The sequence below is a fragment of the Diabrotica virgifera genome, chromosome 1 (genome assembly GCF_917563875.1).
Source record: "Diabrotica virgifera virgifera chromosome 1, PGI_DIABVI_V3a".
Classification (NCBI taxonomy): Eukaryota; Metazoa; Arthropoda; class Insecta; order Coleoptera; family Chrysomelidae; genus Diabrotica; species Diabrotica virgifera.
Window position 1 is genome coordinate 61,328,997 of NC_065443.1, and position 21,296 is coordinate 61,350,292.

A 21,296-nucleotide genomic window follows, 5' to 3' on the forward strand; every position below is an offset into this window, starting at 1 on the left:
CATCCCGTATCTCCGGATTTTACAATATATAATCACACAGACGACGAAAAATAGGAGAAAGCAAAAAGGACACTTAAACCACGCATTTACCTTCTCGTCGTCTAGGAAAAGGACCAAAAGACAGTTTCTAAATACTCAGAACTGAGTAAAAATGGAAAAGATAAATGCAGATTTTTGTTTATATTCGGTTCAGATTTGGACCACCATCTCCATATAGCCATTTCAGCATCCTCATGCCTCATCAGTGAAGCTATGCAGTCACAAATCTGAAGGAATACAAACAATCTGACTAATTTAAGGGAAACCATCGCGAAAACAATGGTTCCACCTCTTGAGACGCATTCTAGCGACATCTCTCGTATTAAGAGGAAAACGAAATATTTAGTATAATATTTATAATAATAATATTTATAATTAATATTTATGACAATAATACATATTTAAACTTTTTAACGTCCCAGTCATACAAACGCTTTCTTTTAATTCATCATCATCATCATCATCATTCCTCAACCCCTTACATACACTGTTGGATATAGGTCTTCTCCATATTCTTCCATTGTTCTCTATCTTCTGCCTTCTGTATCCAATTTCTCATTGTTTTCCCATCCATGTTTTTGGTAGTCTACCTCGGTGTGTTCTCTATGTCTCCATTCTATGAGTCGTTTGGTCCACCTATTATCATTTAAACGTACTACATGTCCAATGCATGGTTGTAACAACAGATCCAATAAGATGTAAATTGGAGCTAGAAGGTCAGATAATGGAACAAGTGATTGAGTTTAAATACCTAGACATCACACTATCTAGCTACAGAAGGCAAACAGAAGTGGAAGATCAAGTGAATAGAGCAAATAGAGCCGCAGGTTGCCTGAATGACACAATATGGAGAAATAAAATTATCGGAAAAGAAATGAAAGGCAGAATTTACAAAACAGTCATCAGACCACTAATAACATACGCGGCAGAAACACAACCCGACACAGAGAGGACAAAAAGATCGCTCGAAACAGCGGAGATGAAAACCCTTCGAAAAATCGATGGTAAGACTATATGGGACAGAGCTAGAAGTACAGATATACGACGGAGATGCAAGGTGGATAACATTAATAACTGGGTAAGAAACAGCAGAATAGAATGGAATGACCAAATAAGCCGAATGACAACAAACATGGTAGTCAGGACAGCGAGAGACGGTTCCCCAATAGGAAGACGATCAGTGGGAAGACCACGAAAACGATGGAACGACAACTTACTAGAGGCACATTGAAATAACAGACAGAGTCATGTCTATACAAAAAGAAGAAGAAGAAGAAGAAGCCAACGTCGTAGTATAAAAATTCTACATAGAATCTACGACTTGGTCTGGAGTAAACTGGTGTCTGATCGGCCTATGGAGGAGCGGTACGGCAAGGGATAAGGGCTTGTGGCTTAGTGATACTCCTCCAAGATCCCTACCGAAGGGCGATGACGCCTAAAAACGGTGTATATATATATTATATATATATATATATATATATATATATATATATATATATATATATATATATATATATATATATATATATATATATATATATATATATAATGAATAATTTTGGGGAATGCAGTCAATGTGTTTTGGGCTGATTAAAAGAGAAACACTTTGAACTTTTGTCGAGCTTTCGGACAATTTATTTCCTTTATCAAGACAATCTAAAAATACAAATGTTTAAATTTAGATGAAAACTAGAAAAATAACAACTTACTGCTCGTGGTTTACAAAATAACTAACATACTTATTAAAAACATAAAAATTCTTTCTAAAAAATATAAATTGTAAACGTAAATTAATTTTGAAATATGTCAAAAGGACATTAATCAAATGTAGTTAGACTACTTTAATAACTCGATAGATTGGGAAAGAAGTTAGCTAACAGTGTATAAAATAATGATATAAAGATATAAGCAAATTTGAAGTTATAATTATTAGTAAAAAAAAAACTGATAGTAATGTAAAACAAGTTGATTTAGAATGTTATAAATATTTTTCTTTTGATACTATTTAGTGAAATTTTAAAAATTAATAAGATCAAATTGTTTATAAAATGCATAAATTAGTAATATCAGATCTCAAAATTAAAGTCAAAGTTAGTAAATTACAGTCAAAGTTAGTTATATAGTTATATATTAATGAGGATCATGTTTTCATTTTTCAAGAAGCAACAATTTTGGAAAGAGAAGTAAATTTACGTAAAAGAGAATTTAAAGAAATGGTTTGGATAAAAAAATCAAATTGTATTAATAAGAGATCTGATATCAATAATCTAAGCATTATTTATAATAACATTTTGGCTTTGACTAACTAACTTTGACTGTAATTTACTAACTTTGACTTTAATTTTGAGATCTGATATTACTAATTTATGCATTTTATAAACAATTTGATCTTATTAATTTTTAAAATTTCACTAAATAGTATCAAAAGAAAAATATTTATAACATTCTAAATCAACTTGTTTTACATTACTATCAGTTTTTTTTTTACTAATAATTATAACTTCAAATTTGCTTATATCTTTATATCATTATTTTATACACTGTTAGCTAACTTCTTTCCCAATCTATCGAGTTATTAAAGTAGTCTAACTACATTTGATTAATGTCCTTTTGACATATTTCAAAATTAATTTACGTTTACAATTTATATTTTTTAGAAAGAATTTTTATGTTTTTAATAAGTATGTTAGTTATTTTGTAAACCACGAGCAGTAAGTTGTTATTTTTCTAGTTTTCATCTAAATTTAAACATTTGTATTTTTAGATTGTCTTGATAAAGGAAATAAATTGTCCGAAAGCTCGACAAAAGTTCAAAGTGTTTCTCTTTTAATCAGCCCAAAACACATTGACTGCATTCCCCAAAATTATTCATTTTGTATTATTAACAGTCACTACATATTAATAATCATATATATATATATATATATATATATATATATATATATATATATATATATATAATATAAATTAGAGAGTAACAATATACTGACAAGCAGAACCAATCTGAATGTATCAGCTGGCATGGAGCTACTAAGACTATGCACATACAACACCTACTTCCAAGTCAATAATGATTCTTTAAGCGAAACTTCGGATTAGCCTTGGACTCATCTTTATCTCCATTATTAGCTGATATATTCATGGAGGATTTGTAGGAGAACATTGTACACAAACAATACAAACAACCCACAGTATTGTGGAGATATGTATACGATGTGTTTTCCATTTGGCTTCAAGGACCAGAAGAATTGGATAAATTCCTGACTGAAATCAACAATCAAGAAAAATCAATCAAATTCACCATGGTAAAAGAGGAAAACAATAAATTCACTTTCTTTCCTGGATGTGCTGATCACCAAAGAAGTTACATGATATGCAACCAGAGTACACAGAAAGCCAACCCATATAAACAAGTATTTAAATTTCCACTTAAATCACATTGTAAACATCAAAAAAGGAATAATAAAATCATTATACGACAGAGTTCAAAATACCTGTTCCAACGAAAGGCATTCAAATAGGAAACGAACCTGCTATTTAAGATCTCAACAAAAAACGACTATCCACTGTCATTTATAAACAAGGAATTCCACAAGATAGAAGAAAGGAAACAACAAATGCACATACTCATTACAGTATGTGCATTCCACCTCAACAACCATCTGGCGCATGTAAAACTGAATGTTTCCTGGGAGGGACAACGCTTGGAACATACTGATAGGCCCAAATATCTTGGAGTGATACTAGACCGGTCACTAACGTATAAATTCCACTGTCAGAGCACAAGACAGAAGGTTTCTACGAGAAACAACCTTCTCCGGAAACTTGTAGGGAGCAAGTGGGGTGCAAACCCCCAGGTCTTAAAGTCAACAGCTGAGGCCTTATGTTTCTCAACAGGGGAATATGCTTGTCCTGTCTGGGGTAGATCTAGACACGCCCAACAAGTCACCACGGCGTTAAATGAAACATGTAGAATAATTACCGGTTGTATGAAGCCTACCCCTCTACTATTACTCTACCGGGCAGCTGGATTCGCATCACCAGACGACCGCAGATGCGCCTCACAATATGTGGAGAAGTTCAGGCAAACTTTTGATGAAAGGCACCAATTATACGGGTTTGACCAACCGCCAGGAATCGGTCGACCTAAATCAAGGGAAAGGTTTATGAGAAATGTCAGCGTCGAACCACCCGAACTGTTCCCTCTACATCCAGAACGACCTAATGGAATGAACCTGGACTGGAGAACCTGGCGGACACTCAACCGAATACGCACAGGTGTTGCCCCTGTAAAACAGAACCTTATTAAATGGGGCATTAAGACAGATAACGACGCACTTTGTGAATGTGGGGAAATACAGAGCGTGGATCATCTGAGTGTATGCAGACTTTGCCCATCATAGTGCACCCTCGATGATTTATGGCTCGCAAATACAAAGGGTGTAGACGTAGCCCGATATTGGGCAGAAAAACTGTAGTCGGATCCAGACACGAAAAAGTAAAGTAAGGAAACAACAAAACAACACAAACAATCCAGCTATTTCAAAAAAAAGGACTCAAGGTTGACAACAATGCCATATGTAAAGGGCTTATCAGAAAAATTAAAAAGGATTGGGAATAAGTACAACATGACAACATTTAAAAAAACCAACACACTCAGATCCATCCTGTTCAAAACCAAACCGAACAACACACAGGAGAGGTCAAAGAACTGCATCTATAAAATACCCTGTGAATGCAACAATCTATGTGGGAGAAACTAAAAGACCATTAAGCGTCAGGATCGACGAAAATAAAGCATACATCAAAAACAGGGATTTCGACATTCACAGATATGCGAACATTCCTGAGACAATGAACACAGATCTCGGTGGAAAGATGCATCAATAGTTATAAAGGAAACGGGTATAAAAAAGAGAAAAATCAAAGAAGCGGCTCGCATCATACTGAATGAAGAAAAACTGTGTGGCGAATCCATTAGCAAAATGCAGCAGACTTTGGTTGCCAATACCCAAAGAAGAAGAACAAAAACATAGGTATACCAATAATAGAGGACAGGGAAGCGTGAAGCACACATATCTCCGTAGTACACTACACATATGCAACATACAATTTATAAAACTAACTTATTCCAAAAACTCACACTTTCCCACAATTAGCCCAGTAAATGAACGGGAAATACGGCGATACCGTGTAATTTTCAGGGGCATCTCCGAATTACATGAAAATTTGGATTTAGGTTCTACTTACCCTCCACTTCAAAGTTGAATTTGTGCCGTTGGTTGCTTTCACTTGGGGGGTGACAGTAACCCCTTCTCGGGGCTGAAAAAACATACGTTCAAGATAAGCCCGGAAATGGATAAATTGACTGATTATATGCAACTTTTGTTCTATAGAGTTTTTTATGTAAGTCAATACTTTTTTAAAAACTACGTTTTCAGACGGTTTTTCGCAAATAACTCAAGAAGTAAATATTTTGTCGAAAAAAATATTTTTAGCAAAATGTATCTTAGAAAAGACGAAAAGAGTTGTATATTCGTGAAATCTACGGATCCAGCAAAATCAAATTTGTAGCTCATGAAAAATACGATTGTATTCGAGCAATTCCAAATCGAATATTTTATTTTAGCTTTTTTATTAAGCTTTATTTTAATTGTTTATAAAAGTTTCTAGCATGAAAAATAAGTGAGTTACGCTTAAAATGAAAATCTCCCCGTGTTTGGATCCTCAAATGAAAGGAATCGTTACCGCTTTACAAACAGTTTACTTCGTTTATCTATTTATTTTATGATCTGTCAGTTTCAAGGGCTTGAACGAGTCACTAATCACGAGTGTATGCAAACTTTGAACAGCAATATCTTAACCAATTTTTGTCTTACAGAAAAACAAAATGAAACTAGCATATTTATAACAGCAAAACCTACATTTTTTATTCTTTGAGATTTTCGTATAACTAATACTTTTTAAGTTATTCTAAAAAAACGAAATTTTTTCAAAATTTTTAAAAAAGAAATTTGTTTTACTACAAAACCAAATTTTTTTTTAATAAGCACTTCAAACCGGCCAAACTTACAGATCATATAAACAATACACATTCATTTAAAGTAAATGGTATATAGGTCTGGATCCCGCGTATGAAAAAAAAGCTTGTTGATTAATAACAAGCTGAAAATTTGTTAATAGCTTAAGGGTGTCTAGTCGGATAAACTTTGATAAATGGGAACACTGGAACTGGGGCAGTCTTAATTGTGGAACAGGTTAAAAATTTGGAACGGTCAGACCGCGAAAACGGCACATTTATTTTGTCCGACAGAATATAGACCAGGGCGCATCTGTAAAAATATTAGTACATTTGGACGTTGAGAGGTGACCCAAATTTTTTTGCAGAAATTGCTTGAAAATAACTCAAATAATAATATTTGAGTTATCCTCCCTCTCAAAAAGGTCCGGAACATTGTTTAAATAATTAAAATGTCAAAAAATGAAGGAAAAATTCGATTATTTTCTTGGTTTTTTTATTATAACTTTAAAAATATTCATTTCCGAGAAAAGTTTTACTGATATAAAAGTTGCATAATTAAATTTCCTACAACATAGAATTGGTTACAAATTTAAAAAATAGTCACCCTTGTTGCAAAATAGCAATAATTGCGAAAATAACCATACAAAAACAAGTATTCGAACTTTACGTTCTTCACCGATTTATGCAACACTTAGGACGTTCATATTTCACCCAGAAAAACTTTATGATACAGTAAAACAATACTGTAAATTTCATTAAGATCGGTTTAATAGATTTTGTAAAATAAATTTTGCAATCCAGCTTTCGCAAGAAAAATTCATTTTTTCAAAATGTCACAGGACTGAAAATAAGACAGATACCAGGTTGAACTTTTTTTTGCTTATAGAAGTGTACTGTAACTTTCATTTGAAATTTGCAAAATTAAAATCGATTAACTATCACGGCGTCAGGAATTTTTTAAATAAACATTAATTATTGGTGCTACGCGCAGGACAACTGATAGTTTGCTCTGATTGGGCATTTTAATGACCTTTGGTAAATATTGATACATTTTAATTTTTATTAAATTTCGACATAAATAAATAAATTTGTTTATTACAAAATAAAAACACATACTCTATCTTTTGAAATAACACTTTTTGTAGCAAAAACTTTCTTTGTTCATATATTATAACTTAGAGAATAAAAGTTTATTATTTTTAGACATATGCAATTGTTTAAACAATATTTCACAAACAATAATAAAATTAGTTTGATTTTTGTGGAATTACAATATTAAAATACAACAAAATATAGAGTAAGAAAATAATATATTACATGAAGATTGGAAGAAATTTTGGTGGAAATCAACTTGTGTGAATCGAACACCGCTGTCCTGCGCGTAGCACCAAAAATTAACGTTTATTTAAAAAATTTACTGACGCCGTGGTAATTCATCGATTTTAATTTTGAAAATTGCAAATGAAAGGTACAGTACACCTCTATAAGCAAAAAAAAACTCAACTTGCTATCTGCTTTATTTTCAGTCCTGTGATATTTTGAAAAAATGAATTTTTTTTGCGAAAGCTGGATTGCAAAATTTATTTTGCAAAATCTATTGAACCGATCTTAATAAAATTTACAGTATTGTTTTAATGTATCATAAAGCTTTTCTGGGTAAAATATGAAGGTCCTAAGTGTAGCGTAAATGGTTGAAAAACGTAAAATGCGAATACTTGTTTTTGTATGTTTTTTTCGCAATTATGGCTATTTTGTAACAAGTGTGACTATTTTTTAAATTTTTAACCAATTCTGTATTGTAGGAAATTTAATTACGCAACTTTTATGTCGGTGCAACTTTTCTCAGAAATGAATAGTTTTAAAGTTATAATCAAAAAACCAATAAAAAAATCGAATTTTTCCTTCATATTTTGACATTTTGATTATTTAAACAATGTTCCTGACCATTTTGAGCGAGAGCATAACTCAAATAATATTATTTGAGTTATTTTCAAGCAATTTCTGTAAAAAAAATTTAAGTCACCTCTCAACGTCCATCTCAAAACAGATGCGCCCTGGACTAATAGACTTAAACTCTCCGAACAGAGATTAAACTCTCATGCAAAAATCAGACTGCTATTTATCGTCTGTCATAATTCCTGTCATTTGACATATTCTACATGTTCCACTCATTAAAACGCCTATTTGGTGATAAATAGCAGTCTGATTTTTTCATGAGAGTTTATCTCTGTTCGGAGAGTTCTGTCTGTTCTGTCGGACAAAATACATGTGCCGTTTTCGTGGTCTGACCGTTCCAAATTTTTAACCTGTTCTACAATTAAAACTTCCCCTGTTCCAGTGTTCCCATATATCAAAGTTTGTCCGACTAGACATCCTTAAGCTATTAACAAATTTTCAGCTTGCTATTAATCAACTTTTTTTTCTCACGCGGGATCCAGACATAATAGCGATAAGGATTAATTTTATTTAGAGTGCTAAATAGAGGGAGATTTCACAATTTTTTTACCAAAAAGAAAGGTGCCAACATTTTTCAGAGTAACTCATTCATTTTTGATGCTATAAAGTTTTGTAAAAAATACAAATAAAGCCTTTTTAAACACTTTAAAAATTGTTAATAAGTTTTTCCTGAAAATTGGTTAATTTTTCAGTATGCAATAATAACGTATTTTCCCTGAGCTACAACTTTGCTTTTACTCGGTTTATAGACTTTACTAATACACCATTTTTTCGTTTTTTTTTTATAAGCTACACTTTTGCTAAGAATATTTCTTGGTAAAATATTTACTTCTTGAATTATTTGGAAAAAACCGTCTGAAAACGTAGTTTTTTTGTCGAAAGCTAAACATTATTAATCGTAAATATCTCGAAAAAAACTATATAGAACGAAAGTTGCTTATAATCAGTCAATTTATCCATTTCTGGGCTTATTTTAACGTAAGTTTTTTCATCCCTGAGAAGGGGTTACTGTCACCCCCAAGTGAAAGCAACCAACGGCACAAATTCAACTTTGAAGTGGAGGGTAAGTAGAACCTAAAGCCAATTTTTTTTGTAATTCGGAGTTGCCCCTGAAAATTACTTTTCAAAACGGTCATTTACTGGGGTAACTTTCGGTTGTGTTGGTCGTGTTGGATGCATTTATGTGCGCTACTGATAAAAAGTTTGTATGTTGATTAATTTGGTGTAACAGACGTAAAGAACGCTGAAATATAATATAGAGTATATAATTACTCACTCTTTTTTTTTCTTTTCAGACGATATCTCAACTAAAACTGGTACTTCATTTGTTAGTAGGATTATTTTTAGGTATAACTTTCCAAAATTGTGGTAGGGATGCCACAAAAGTGATAAGTAATTTAGGATTTTTACAAGTCGGTATAGTTTATTTGGCTTATACGTCAATGATGCCTGCAGTATTAAAATGTAAGTAGATATTAGGAAAAGAATCCATTCACAAAGTGTAAATATTTGTATATAGTTTATTTAAGCCGGGCTCAAACGACTCGTGTACTTGGCGAATCGTTACTTGCGTATACTTACCACATCGTGCCAGTGGGTTACTAGTACAATTATTATTTGTCACTCGTTTGTTTTCCATTTGTGGTCGGTAAAAATGGCCCGAGTCAAAGGGATTACGAATATTCGTTCACTTGCAAAGTACATAGGTGCCTACTTGTCTATACTTGCAGAAGCGCTCAAACGAAATGCACAAATAATTGAATCGTTTATTTCAGAAAGGGGTCAAGTGACTAATTTTGACAAAATGAGTTTTTGGTGAAATTTTTTAATTTAAACGTAAATACAGCTTTTGTTGCAGAAAGGAATCAATTGCTGCCATAGTCTTGCTTTGGCGGCGCAGAGAAATTAGCGTTTAGTGCAGAAAGGGGTCATGCAACGCATGACTCCTTGCTTAAAAATTGTGTAACCACCAACTTTATTTCAGAAAGGGGCCAAGTGCAAAAAATTATTTATTTTTTTCTTAAACAAATTAACAAGATAAATTTTTGAAAAATACAATACTTTTTGACAAACACTACAGGTTATTAGTGAGAATTTTTATTTTAAATAAATAAAATTTTTGGTGAATGTAAACACCAACTTTATTTCAGAAAGGGGCCAAGTGCAAAAAATTATTTATTTTTTTCTTAAACAAATTAACAAGATAAATTTTTGAAAAATACAATACTTTTTGACAAACACTACAGGTTATTAGTGAGAATTTTTGTTTTATATAAATAAAATTTTTGTTGAATGTAAACACGTTTTTTTTGTTTTTCTCAAAAGCAGGTTTTTGTGACTTGACCCCTTTCTGAAATAAACGATTCAATTGAGGGGTTAGAAGTAAAAGGATTTAAGTGCATTTTTCTAAAAATATGCTCTAAGTACAGATTCGCATACTTAAATGCTATTATAACTTGGTGGTAAAATAATTCAAGCATATTTCGCCCTACAGTCGCTATCTATCGCCATTACATTTAATTTAATGAAAACAATTGCATTTTCCATTGGTAGTAAACGGATTTAAGTGCGCTTGAACCGTTTTACCACGAAACTATTTTTAGTGTTCTGTAAAAACCTCATGTTAATACAGGATTAATTTGTACCGAATTTTGAAGACTAATATGCAACGTGACAGTTGTAGTTACACTGTGGATAACAGCTGGGATAAAAATGATTAGTATAATAGTTAACATCTGCACTTGAACCGTTTTACCAGTAACATTTATCAACACCAGGTACCGATTCAAGTACATTTTTTTAATAATTTAAAAAAGGAAGGATATAGTAAGAGTATCTAATAATATACCCTTATATTTTTATCATTTTATAGAACGTTGTACACTAGACATATTTAAGTTTAATGACTCCTAGAATTTATAAAACTCAAACAACTTTAAATTGATTATATCAGAACTATCAAAACTGCACTTAAACCCTTTTATGTCTGACCCCCTCAATTGGCTTTTACTGCGACTCGCCAACAAGCCAAATGTTCACGCTTACGTACTTGTAAATTGTATAAGTTGTGTGAGTGCTCTGCTTGCCATAGCAATCGCAGAGCTCGTATTATGCAAGTATAATACTTGCAAAGTAGGCAAATAGTTGTGTATTTGCCAAGTACACGAGTCGTTTGAGTCTGAGTCCACCTTAAGACTCAAATGATAAAAACCTCACTGCTATGAAGGTATGAAGTATTCGTGTTCAAAATAAGAAGTGAATAATAGTGCTATGAATAAGGTATAAAAAAACGACAACGTATGAACGAAGATAAAGAACAATTTCGAAACTATAAAAGAATTTATCTATTCTGTCATTATCTTCTTTTTATTAGATCTTGTTGTTTGTTGTCAAAGATAGTTTTGTAAAGATGTTGTCGCGCTATATCATGTTCTGGGGAATCTGGAAAGCACTTGCCCGGTAGCGAATGTTAAATACAGTATGCGGCAAAATAAATAAACAGTACTGAAATGAATCTTGAAATGTTTATGAATATTTATATATCTATAATATATGATATAGCCTTGCAAACATCATTCACGACGACGCACGTTCCCGATAAAACAGATGTTAAAGATGCCCTCTGGCCAGTGGCGGATCTACGGCGAGGGAAAATGAGGAAATGTCCACCCTAACAAGGTCCAAAATTAAAGAAAAAAAATTGTTCAAACATAAAAATATATTAGTTCACATGAAACCGAAACCACAGAAAGACAAATTCAACCCAATAAACACTCTAGTTAGAAAAATTAAGGGAACTTAATACCTATAAGTTATTATTTATGTATTTTATGTAATCTGAGTTTATCTTTTTTATGTCTTTTAGTTGGTTTTTCATTGGAAGTTCCCCCAAGGGAAAATGTTCCCCCCAAATTCCCCCTAAAGCAAATGTCCCCTCCCAAGGGAAATTTCTAGATCCACAACTGCCTCTGACACGAAAAAAATCTTTAATTTTAGTCCTTAATTCCGAAATGGCAAACGGTGACCCCTTCAGCATTCCCCATGTGTACGCATCTGGTGGCGTTAGTTCTGAAGAGACTCTCTGGCAGTGTGACAGCTTATCTTGTCCTGCTGAAACCACTGTTGATTTTAAGCTTGGACCATTTTCGTGACCTTTTCCGTATGTACTTCATTATAAAAAAATTTTCTGCAAAATTGAAAACTATCCTGAAGTATCTAACGTTAACATGATATTGACAAACGTTATAACAACGTTCAGAAACCACTCAATACGTTTCAGCACATGACACATACAAATTTGAGGCATACGAATTTCAGTACTGTTTATTTTGCCGCATACCGTGTATGTATATAAAAATTCAAAGCTCTCTATTCCATTCTGCGATCATAGATTATTCGAAAGGTTGCTTCTGTGAATGGATTCATCCAGGACATAAGTATTAAACGATATGTAATAAAGTTTTTGTAGTTCCTACCGAATTAGTAATATTGAAGAAAGAAAGTTTCAATAATTGGTACAAACTGACAACGTATTACGCTGCCTTTTTGGTTTTCGACATACCTCAACAGGTAATAAAAAATCTGTATAAATAAGAGTGTAGGTTTCCACAGCTATATTATACTTTAATTAAGCACTTAACTGGTACGAATCGTGTTGATTTTCGCTTAGGTTATTAAGTGCTTATTTACCGTAGATATTAAGTACATACTAATCAGTGGTGTTGGAAATATATTAATTAGTAGACTAAGGTTAAGAACAGAACTAGTGGGTCGAGGTGGAGGTGTAGGTCGCGGTGGATGCTACTAAATAGTTAAGTCGTGGTCGATGTCGACAGCACATAGCAAGGAGGTCACCTGCGCTGCCAGTCGAGCTAGAACCACTATCAAATGAAGTAGTTTAATGAAATTTGAATGACAAAAAGATGCTTTTGCGATGTTGTGTCAGTCAAGTGGTGATAGTGATGAAATGTCAGCTGTAAATAATCAAATCCTCCTTCATATTTCAAAAATTTACTGAATTTAATTACTTTAGAAATTCAAAAATAAACTGAATACAAAAAAGAATGTGTGCCCTTTGTACGCACGTAAGAAGTTATACTTCTATTATATGATTTCAACGAAATCAATATACTTTAAACAGTTTCTCTACTACTTTCCAAACATTTTTATTAAAACAATACCAAAAATTAAAAAAATAAAAGAATAAATCACACACAAACACATTGAAAAATGCCACAAATGATTTCTGAACAATAATTGTTGCCAAAAATTTTAATTAAATACGTATTTTCTGAAAAAAAAATATATAATAATATACTTACAATCATAAAATCTATAAAAAAAAATAAAAAAATGATATAACTTGCATTGGGCTTGAACCTACTTCCCGTGTATCCCGCCGTACGAGAGTCGAAGCGATTTCAAACTGCACCACCTTCGCGTATAAGTCATGTGGGAATATACACAAACTGAACAACTTTTTGACATTTTGTTTATATGAATTTTTATTAGTTTGATTTTTGTCGAATTAAAATACAGCAATATATAGAGTAAGAAAACGATACATTAGATGAAAATTTGTAGAAAGTTTGTTCGTAATCAGATTATGTAAATTAAAGCATTGCCTACTAGGGGTATAGCATAGCAAGTACTAGGTAAGTACATTATTTTTTTTACATTTTCCAAATAGGTATAAAGATAATTTTTTATTGGAATACAACTGAAACATTTAGAATTACGTACCTGTGGCTTTTCAAAACTATTTAAAAAGTCACTATAATTATAAATTTGATTTTATTTCTGTCCTCACAACAATAAAAACTAATATATTATACAACATTTTTGTTTACCGATAACCTCCATATTGAACAATTATTGACAGATCATTTCAACACCCAATCAGAGCCCGTATAAAGACTAATACCAAACTGTCGGTGTGCGCATGCGCGCAGATCAGTATAAATTCACCCTCAATCTCAATCGCGCCTAAAGAAGTATAACTTCAAAAAAGGGATTATATAAAAACTATCAACTCAGATAGTGCAGGTAATGACAACTTGGCTTCGAACGGACCAATCACAGGAAAGCATCCTTGTAGGCCGCGCAGTAGACATCCATGTAAAACAAACTCATTTTATTTTCAAAAGCATCGATGTAAACCTCCTGGATGGCATCGCGCTAAACCTCCACCGCGACTTACCTGCTCTGTTCTTTTCCATTCAACACAATGTGTTTGTTTTACATGGATATCGACATCGACCGCGACCTCCAACCCAGTTGTTCTGTTCTTACCCTAACGAGTGGGATTGGAAATAACTTTATTAATGTGGGACTTATAGTCTAAGATCTGAATCCAGGTCGACTTTCACCCATCTGCTTTTCGGATGAAACTTTTTTTATCTAATTTCATACTTAGACAAATGACTTTCAAGGGCTGCCTATCAAAATCTTGTCATAGCTATCCTTAATGGGGCTGTAGGGTCCGAAATCAAGATTTCAAGCACATTTTTGTGTGTTGTATTTTCGGTAATCTTGCTCCAATCGATCTGCAATTTTCAAAAAGTATTCTTGAGGTTATGCACTTTCGTTTAAAAAGATGGAGAATTTCAAAATTTTCCAACCCCCCTTAATTAAAAAAACTCTGTTTAGCAAGTTTCACCAATTTATTTACCAATCAAATTTTATTGAAATTAAAAGTTTGAAATATATAAAATAGGTCTATGACGTATGGCCTACGTGTTAACGTTCATGTAGTGTTCAAGTGCATGAACAAAGTTCATGCGCAAAGTTCAAGCAGTGTAAACAGGTAAGCAAATGTAGCTGAGTGCACCGATCTGTTTACCAATCAAAATAATACATCAAAATAAAGATTATTAAAGAATCTTAAATAATATTAAGTAATTAAATTTTAATATCAAACGCGATGAATAGTGTTAAATATCCCTACCCTTGACTCGCTCGCTTCAACGCGCTTGAGCGTAGTGAGAAACGTTCAACTGCGGTTCCCATTCTCTTTTGTAAATTACTCCGCGATTCAAAAACATATTCCGGTGTGCATCACTTTAAGATTTGACAGACAAAAAAGAAATTAAAAATAAAATTTGACAATATGTACTTTCAACGCGTTTTTCTCAAAACTGCCTTTTTCAAAGGCGGTAGACATTGAAACTCAAAAATTACTTGATCGATCCTCGATCCACCTGGAATTTTGTAGATATTTTCTTTAGGCATTTTAAGAGGTAACACTGTCGAGATATTTTTTGTTTTTTGCTTATTTTTTGTTTAACAATAATAAATATGTTGATTTTCACTCTTTTTTGCCAAAAAAATTCGTTGTTTTTGAGTGATGTTAAAAAGTCAAAAATGATTATAACTGAAAAACCCTCGACAGCGATACTTTGAACTCATAAGTTAATAAAATCTTTTTGAATTTTTTGTTTAACACCATCCAATGATGAGTTCTGATGTCCACCGCAAAATCCATTGTTTTGTGAGGTGTCTTTAAAAATTTGCCACCGTTGGCTTATTTTTCAATATGTTTCCTTGAATTATTTTGAATATTCTTTGAATTGTACTGAATATGCTTATTTAATTTAAATATAAAATAATTTAATAAAAAAAATGTTTAATCCGGAAAGCAGATGGATGAAGGTCGACCTAGAGTCGGATCCCGCACTATTGTAACTACTTGAATGATCAATGATTATAGTAATTACGCATAGATACATCAAAGATTTAATTTTCTCCCTGTGAATTTAGGACTGATTTTATAATCTATTGTGTATTATGATGCTTTCCACTAATTTCTACATTATTTATATTTTACTTCATGGCAATAATGTTGACAATATTCATATCATATGTTTTCTTTCATCGATGTTCACCGTCTTGTCTTCTCTCTGCCTATTAAATTTTTTCTTAGTTTACTCAGCTTTTCCCTCTTCTTTCTTTTTAATTTTGCTGTAAAGGGGATAGCATCTGAAATCTGGGGTAGTTTGGACATATGTTAGTATTATAAATATCCATATTTTTCTCTCTAATCTACCTCGGACTAAGCTCATCTTCATATATCTATTTTTATTTCTGTAGAAACTGATATGTTAAATGTCAGTAATCATATTAAATAATATTTTATGTTTTTCTTAACGGGAATAGCATAAAGGAAAACCAGACGACAAAATTATAACGTCCCACTTGGCATTTAGCACAAAATAAATCTATTTTTAAATACAGCACGTATGCCTGGTTGCATCAACAGATATTAAGCTTAAGACGTAGGTACCTTAAGCTTAAATATAAATGAAAATCCTTATGCTGGTGCCACACTAGTTAATTATCGCATTATTTGACATATTTCTAATGCAAATAACCGAATAATGCTATAATTAACGGTATTAAACGCTAGTGTGGCCCCAGTATTAAAGTATAAGCTGAGCTTAGCTAAGCTGGAGCTTAAGATCTGTTGGTGCAGCCAGGCATTATAAACTTGCAAGTTTTTGCATTGTGTTCAGGATTATGTCAGGAAAAAAGTCTACTATAGAAAAATGGGCGGTGCATAGTTGCATTTTAAAGTGCATAAAATGCATCCAAAAGTGCATAAACTTGTCAAAATAAGGGGGTCCGGACAAATAATCCCCGAACAAATAATCCCCGACAAAAGATCCCTGGACAAAAAATTCCTGGACAAAAAATCCCCGCACAAAATCCCCACAAATAATCTCCACAAATATTCCCCGGTCAAATAATCCCCGGACAAAAAATACCCACAAAAAATCCCAGACAAAAGATCCCCACAAATTTTTTTGGACAAAATATCCCCACAAAAATCCCGGACAAAAAAATCCCCAAGAAATGTTTGCTGCCGAATAGTTCTCTAAAAGTTTTCCCGTGAATGGTGGAAGATATAGGGAATAGGCTAAGGTTATGGGAATCATGTTGTAATTGGCTTAAATCTTTTGTTCACTGTGCTTTGAATAACTCTGTTAAAAACATTGTCTATTCGTGATGATAACTGCTGGTACTGAAAACGATAATCTTGATTATACTAATGCAAAAAATCTATTGAACTTCGCCAGGAAAGTTATACAAAGCTTTTCGATTATTTTGATTTTTCTGGTGGTTTTGGGAAGAAATTTACGGGCATTACTATTCGATATCCGGTTTTTAAAAAACGTAATTGAGGATCTGTGTGCATCCATAAAAAACTTTAAAAATTTATCCATAAATCAAACCACACATAGCTGCTCGGGGAGAGGGCAGATGGGATAAGGTTACGGGCGGCCTAGAGAAAGGTGGAAAGATGTAGTCAGAGAAGGTCTAAAGTAAATGGGAATGAAACAATGGGAAATATACCCCATTCCACGAATATACGTCTGTTTTGGATTATCGCGACAACGAATATTTTACTGTGCCAAATATGAAGAACGAAAGTAAATTGAAAATTATATTGTTGTTTATGGGAGTAATTATTAGAGCAAAATGCTTTCGTACTTCTTATGTTGCACACTAAAATATTCGGTGTCGCGATAATTCAAAACAGACGTATATTCGTGGAATATACCATAGTGGCACAGGACCGACAAACATGGAAGACTCGAGAGTTATCAAGTAACCCTAGGAGAATACGGTAACGTTATTTTACTGTATACTTTACATGTTAATTATAACGTTACCGTATTCTCATAGAGTTACTTGATAACTCTCTAATATCTAAGAGTTATAACGCTATTGATGATGATGATGACTAAATATTTTTGACCTTACATTTACAAAAAGGAACAGAATTTTTTGCATTACAATCAAGATTATCGTTTTCAGGACCAGCAGTTATTATCACGAATAGACAGTAAATACAACATGATTCCCACAGCCTTAGTTTATTCCCCATATCTTTCGCGATTATTGAATTGAAATTCGAAATTTGGTAATCGAAATTACAATTCATGCTTAATTTTAATTGCTGATCATTATTTTCGTGCCGAAAACTGGTTTCATGGCGATTGCTATAACTCTTATGCACTGAGGCTGAAAAACATTTGCGTCGATTGCATTCACGGGAAAACTTTTAGAGAACTATTCGGTAGCAAATATTTCTGGGGATTCTTTGTCCGGGATTATTTGAGGGGATATTTTGTCCAAAAAAATTTGTGGGGATTTTTTGTCTGGGATTTTTTGTGGGGATTTTTTGTCCGGGGATTATTTGTCTGGGGATTATTTGTGGGGATTATTTGTGGGGATTTTTTGTGGGGATTTTTTGTCCGGGAATTTTTTGTCCGTGGATAATTTGTGGGGATTTTTTGTCCGGGATTATTTGTCCGGGGATTTTTTGTTCTAGCTTCCAAAATAAGTGTATTAAGGAAGCTAGGACAAATAATCCCGGACAAAAAATCGCCACAAATTATCCCTGGACAAAAAATCCCCGGACAAAAAATCCCCGGACAAATAATCCCCGGACACAAAATCCCCACAAAAAATCCCGGACAAATAATCCCCACAAATTTTTTTGGACAAAATATCCCCACAAAAAATCCCGGACAAAAAATCCCTAAGAAATATTTTTTCTCTAAAAGTTTTCCTGAAATTTTAACAAATTTCGAATTTCAATTCCATGCTGAAAACTTTATTTGTGTTATATTTTTGTTAACTTTATTTGTTTATACATGACAAAAAAGTGTGAGTTTTTCAAAAATCGTGGAAAATATGGGGAATGAGCTAAGGCCCCGTTTTCATGACAGGCGCTTAACGCGCATTTTGATAACGCGCGATTGCAACTACATACATTTTACTTGAGACCGTTCACATGCCAACGCACGTCTTAATGATCTAAAACGCGCGTTAGCATGTGAACGGTCTTCAGTAAAATGTATGTAGTTGTAATCGCGCGTTATCAAAACGCGCGTTAAGCGCCTGATTTAAAAACGGGGTCTTACCTTATTCCCCATATCTTCCACAATTTTTGAAAAACTCATACTTTTTGTTATGTAAAATTTGAAGTTTTCAGCATGGAATTGGAATTCGAAATTTTTTAAAATTTCGGGAAATCTTTTATAGCCGCAAATATTTCCTGGGGATTTTTTGTCCGGAATTTTTTGTGGGGATATTTTGTCCAAAAAAATTTGTGGGGATTATTTGTCCGGGATTTTTTGTGGGGATTTTTTCTCCGGGGATAATTTGTCCGGGGATTTTTTATCCGGGGGTTTTTTGTCCAGGGATAATTTGTGGGGATTTTTTGTCCGGGATTATTTGTCCGGGGATTATTTGTCCGGACCCCGTATTAAGTGCCAGATTTTGTTACTCGGGAAATTTTTGTGGTCTCTGAAGACGAATATCCTATCAGAACCGACCACCGGAGCATCTGGTGCCCAGGTTCACTGCTACGGTACGTCATCTGAAATTTCGAGGGTTTTTGATACTTAATAGATACAAACAGATTACTCGAGGGTTTTCGGGTCCCTAAACAGAAATACACCTGCAAAACCAACCCCCCGTGTATCTGGTTCTCAAAAACTCTCCAACTCCAGAAGATAACATGCCTTAGCTGTGACCTTGGGCACCAGGTGATCTGGGGGTCGGTTTTGATAGCGGATTCGTATTCAGCGACCCCAAGAACCACCTAGTAATCTATTTGCATGCATTCAAAGCTGAAAAATTTCGAAGCTTCAGAAGATGACTTGCTTTAGCAGTGAACGCGGGTACCAAGTGCTCCGGGGGTCAATTCTGATGGTAAATTCGTGTTCAGTAACACCAAAATCCCTCATGTAATCTGTTTGCATAAATTTAGTGCCGAAATCCCTCGAAGCTCCAAAAAATTACGTGACCCTAGACACCAGGTGCTCCGATTTAATTTTTGCTATGCGATTTTTCTTATTGAGTATTGTGTGTTTTGCATTCACGCACTAACTTAAATCTCATTAACTCTATATATAATATTATTATTATTTGTATTTGTCTAACAAAAATGTACACAGCTAAGTCTTTTAGTAGTTACTAATATTGCATGACAATGACAGATTACTTAACTTACCAAAACTTATTGATTGATATTTTTATATTTGCAGATGTTATTTAGCACAGTTTACTGTATTGGATGCTATTTTGTCAGTGACCAACCATTGGAGGTTGACCGGTTTTTCAGTGTACTTTTTGTTCTAGTGCTAGCATCATTGTCCTCGTCAGGATTTGGACTGATATTGGGAACAATCACTAATCCAATTGTAAGTATTTTGTATATAAATATCGTAGAGTAAAATCCACGTGAAGAATTCAGTGTTAGCCTTATAAGCGTGATGTGAGCCACATGTGAGAACGGGACATTGGACACACGCTGACTGCTGATCGGTGCCGGTAAAACTGTTATGCTGGGGCCACACTAACGTTAACGTTTAAGGTTCTTTATCGTACTAATTTAGACACTAAAATTGTGCGCATTAAAGGGACTGGCCACACTTATTTTAGCGCGTTTTAACGCGATAAGTGACGTACTGAAGGCCCTTGATGTGTCTAAGCGACCGCTACTCGAGCTATCGCCAATGCTTAACGTGATTAATAATGGCAATAACAAATGAGCGCGCTAAGTTGTGGCTACACTTCTCTTAATGTCAAATAATGCGATAAATTAACGGCATTAGACGCTTAGTCCAGAGAAATAAGGATTTCTCAGGACACTCAAATATCCAGGTAGCTGACTACTTTTTTAGTTATTGTAGACCTATAGAAAGAAAATCTACCTGTTTCATATTCAGTATGGCAATTTTTAAATGCCTATCACTTCTTATACAGCGTGGGCCAAAGAAAACAGTCCACCTCGATATTTGTCAGTATTTATTAGTTTTAAAGGAAATGAAGAAACAGGTCGATTTTTGATCTAAGGGGGACACATTTTTACGGTACATACACCTGTCATTTGCCAACACCCTCCCTTCCACTTTCCCCACCACTTATTTTTAAATAGGGAATAGGGGTCGTGTGATAGCTCATTTGAAGAGTTATTCAATTCTCTATTCAGTAATATTAACACTGACATAATTATTTATACAGGGTGTCCAAGAAAAATTATTTTGAATTAAATTAATTGACACAAAAAGAAGAATGTATGTAATTTATTTAACTCAAAATACATTCTACTGCTGACAGAAAACAAATAAAATGTTTTTTTTTTTGATAAATAAACATTGTTTGTTGCTTAAATTCAATATTCAACCTACCAAGAGGCAGATGGGTGGCAGCTTGAACATTGAAATTAAGCGAAAAACAATGTTTATTTATCAAAAAACATTGTTTT

At 33.4% G+C, this 21,296-nt stretch overlaps 1 protein-coding gene across 7 annotated transcripts in view; it reads left to right on the forward strand.

The window, feature by feature from the left end:
* The window catches only part of LOC114331282 (ATP-binding cassette sub-family G member 1), a 330,676-nt gene that overhangs the window by 294,044 nt on the left and 15,336 nt on the right, over window positions 1-21,296 (forward strand). For all 7 annotated transcript variants that reach the window (XM_028280802.2, XM_028280803.2, XM_028280805.2 and 4 more), the window contains exons 8-10: window positions 9,313-9,481; window positions 12,486-12,586; window positions 20,074-20,229. In XM_028280802.2, coding sequence (XP_028136603.1) covers window positions 9,313-9,481; window positions 12,486-12,586; window positions 20,074-20,229 — 426 coding nt within the window. The remainder of the gene's footprint in view (window positions 1-9,312; window positions 9,482-12,485; window positions 12,587-20,073; window positions 20,230-21,296) is intronic.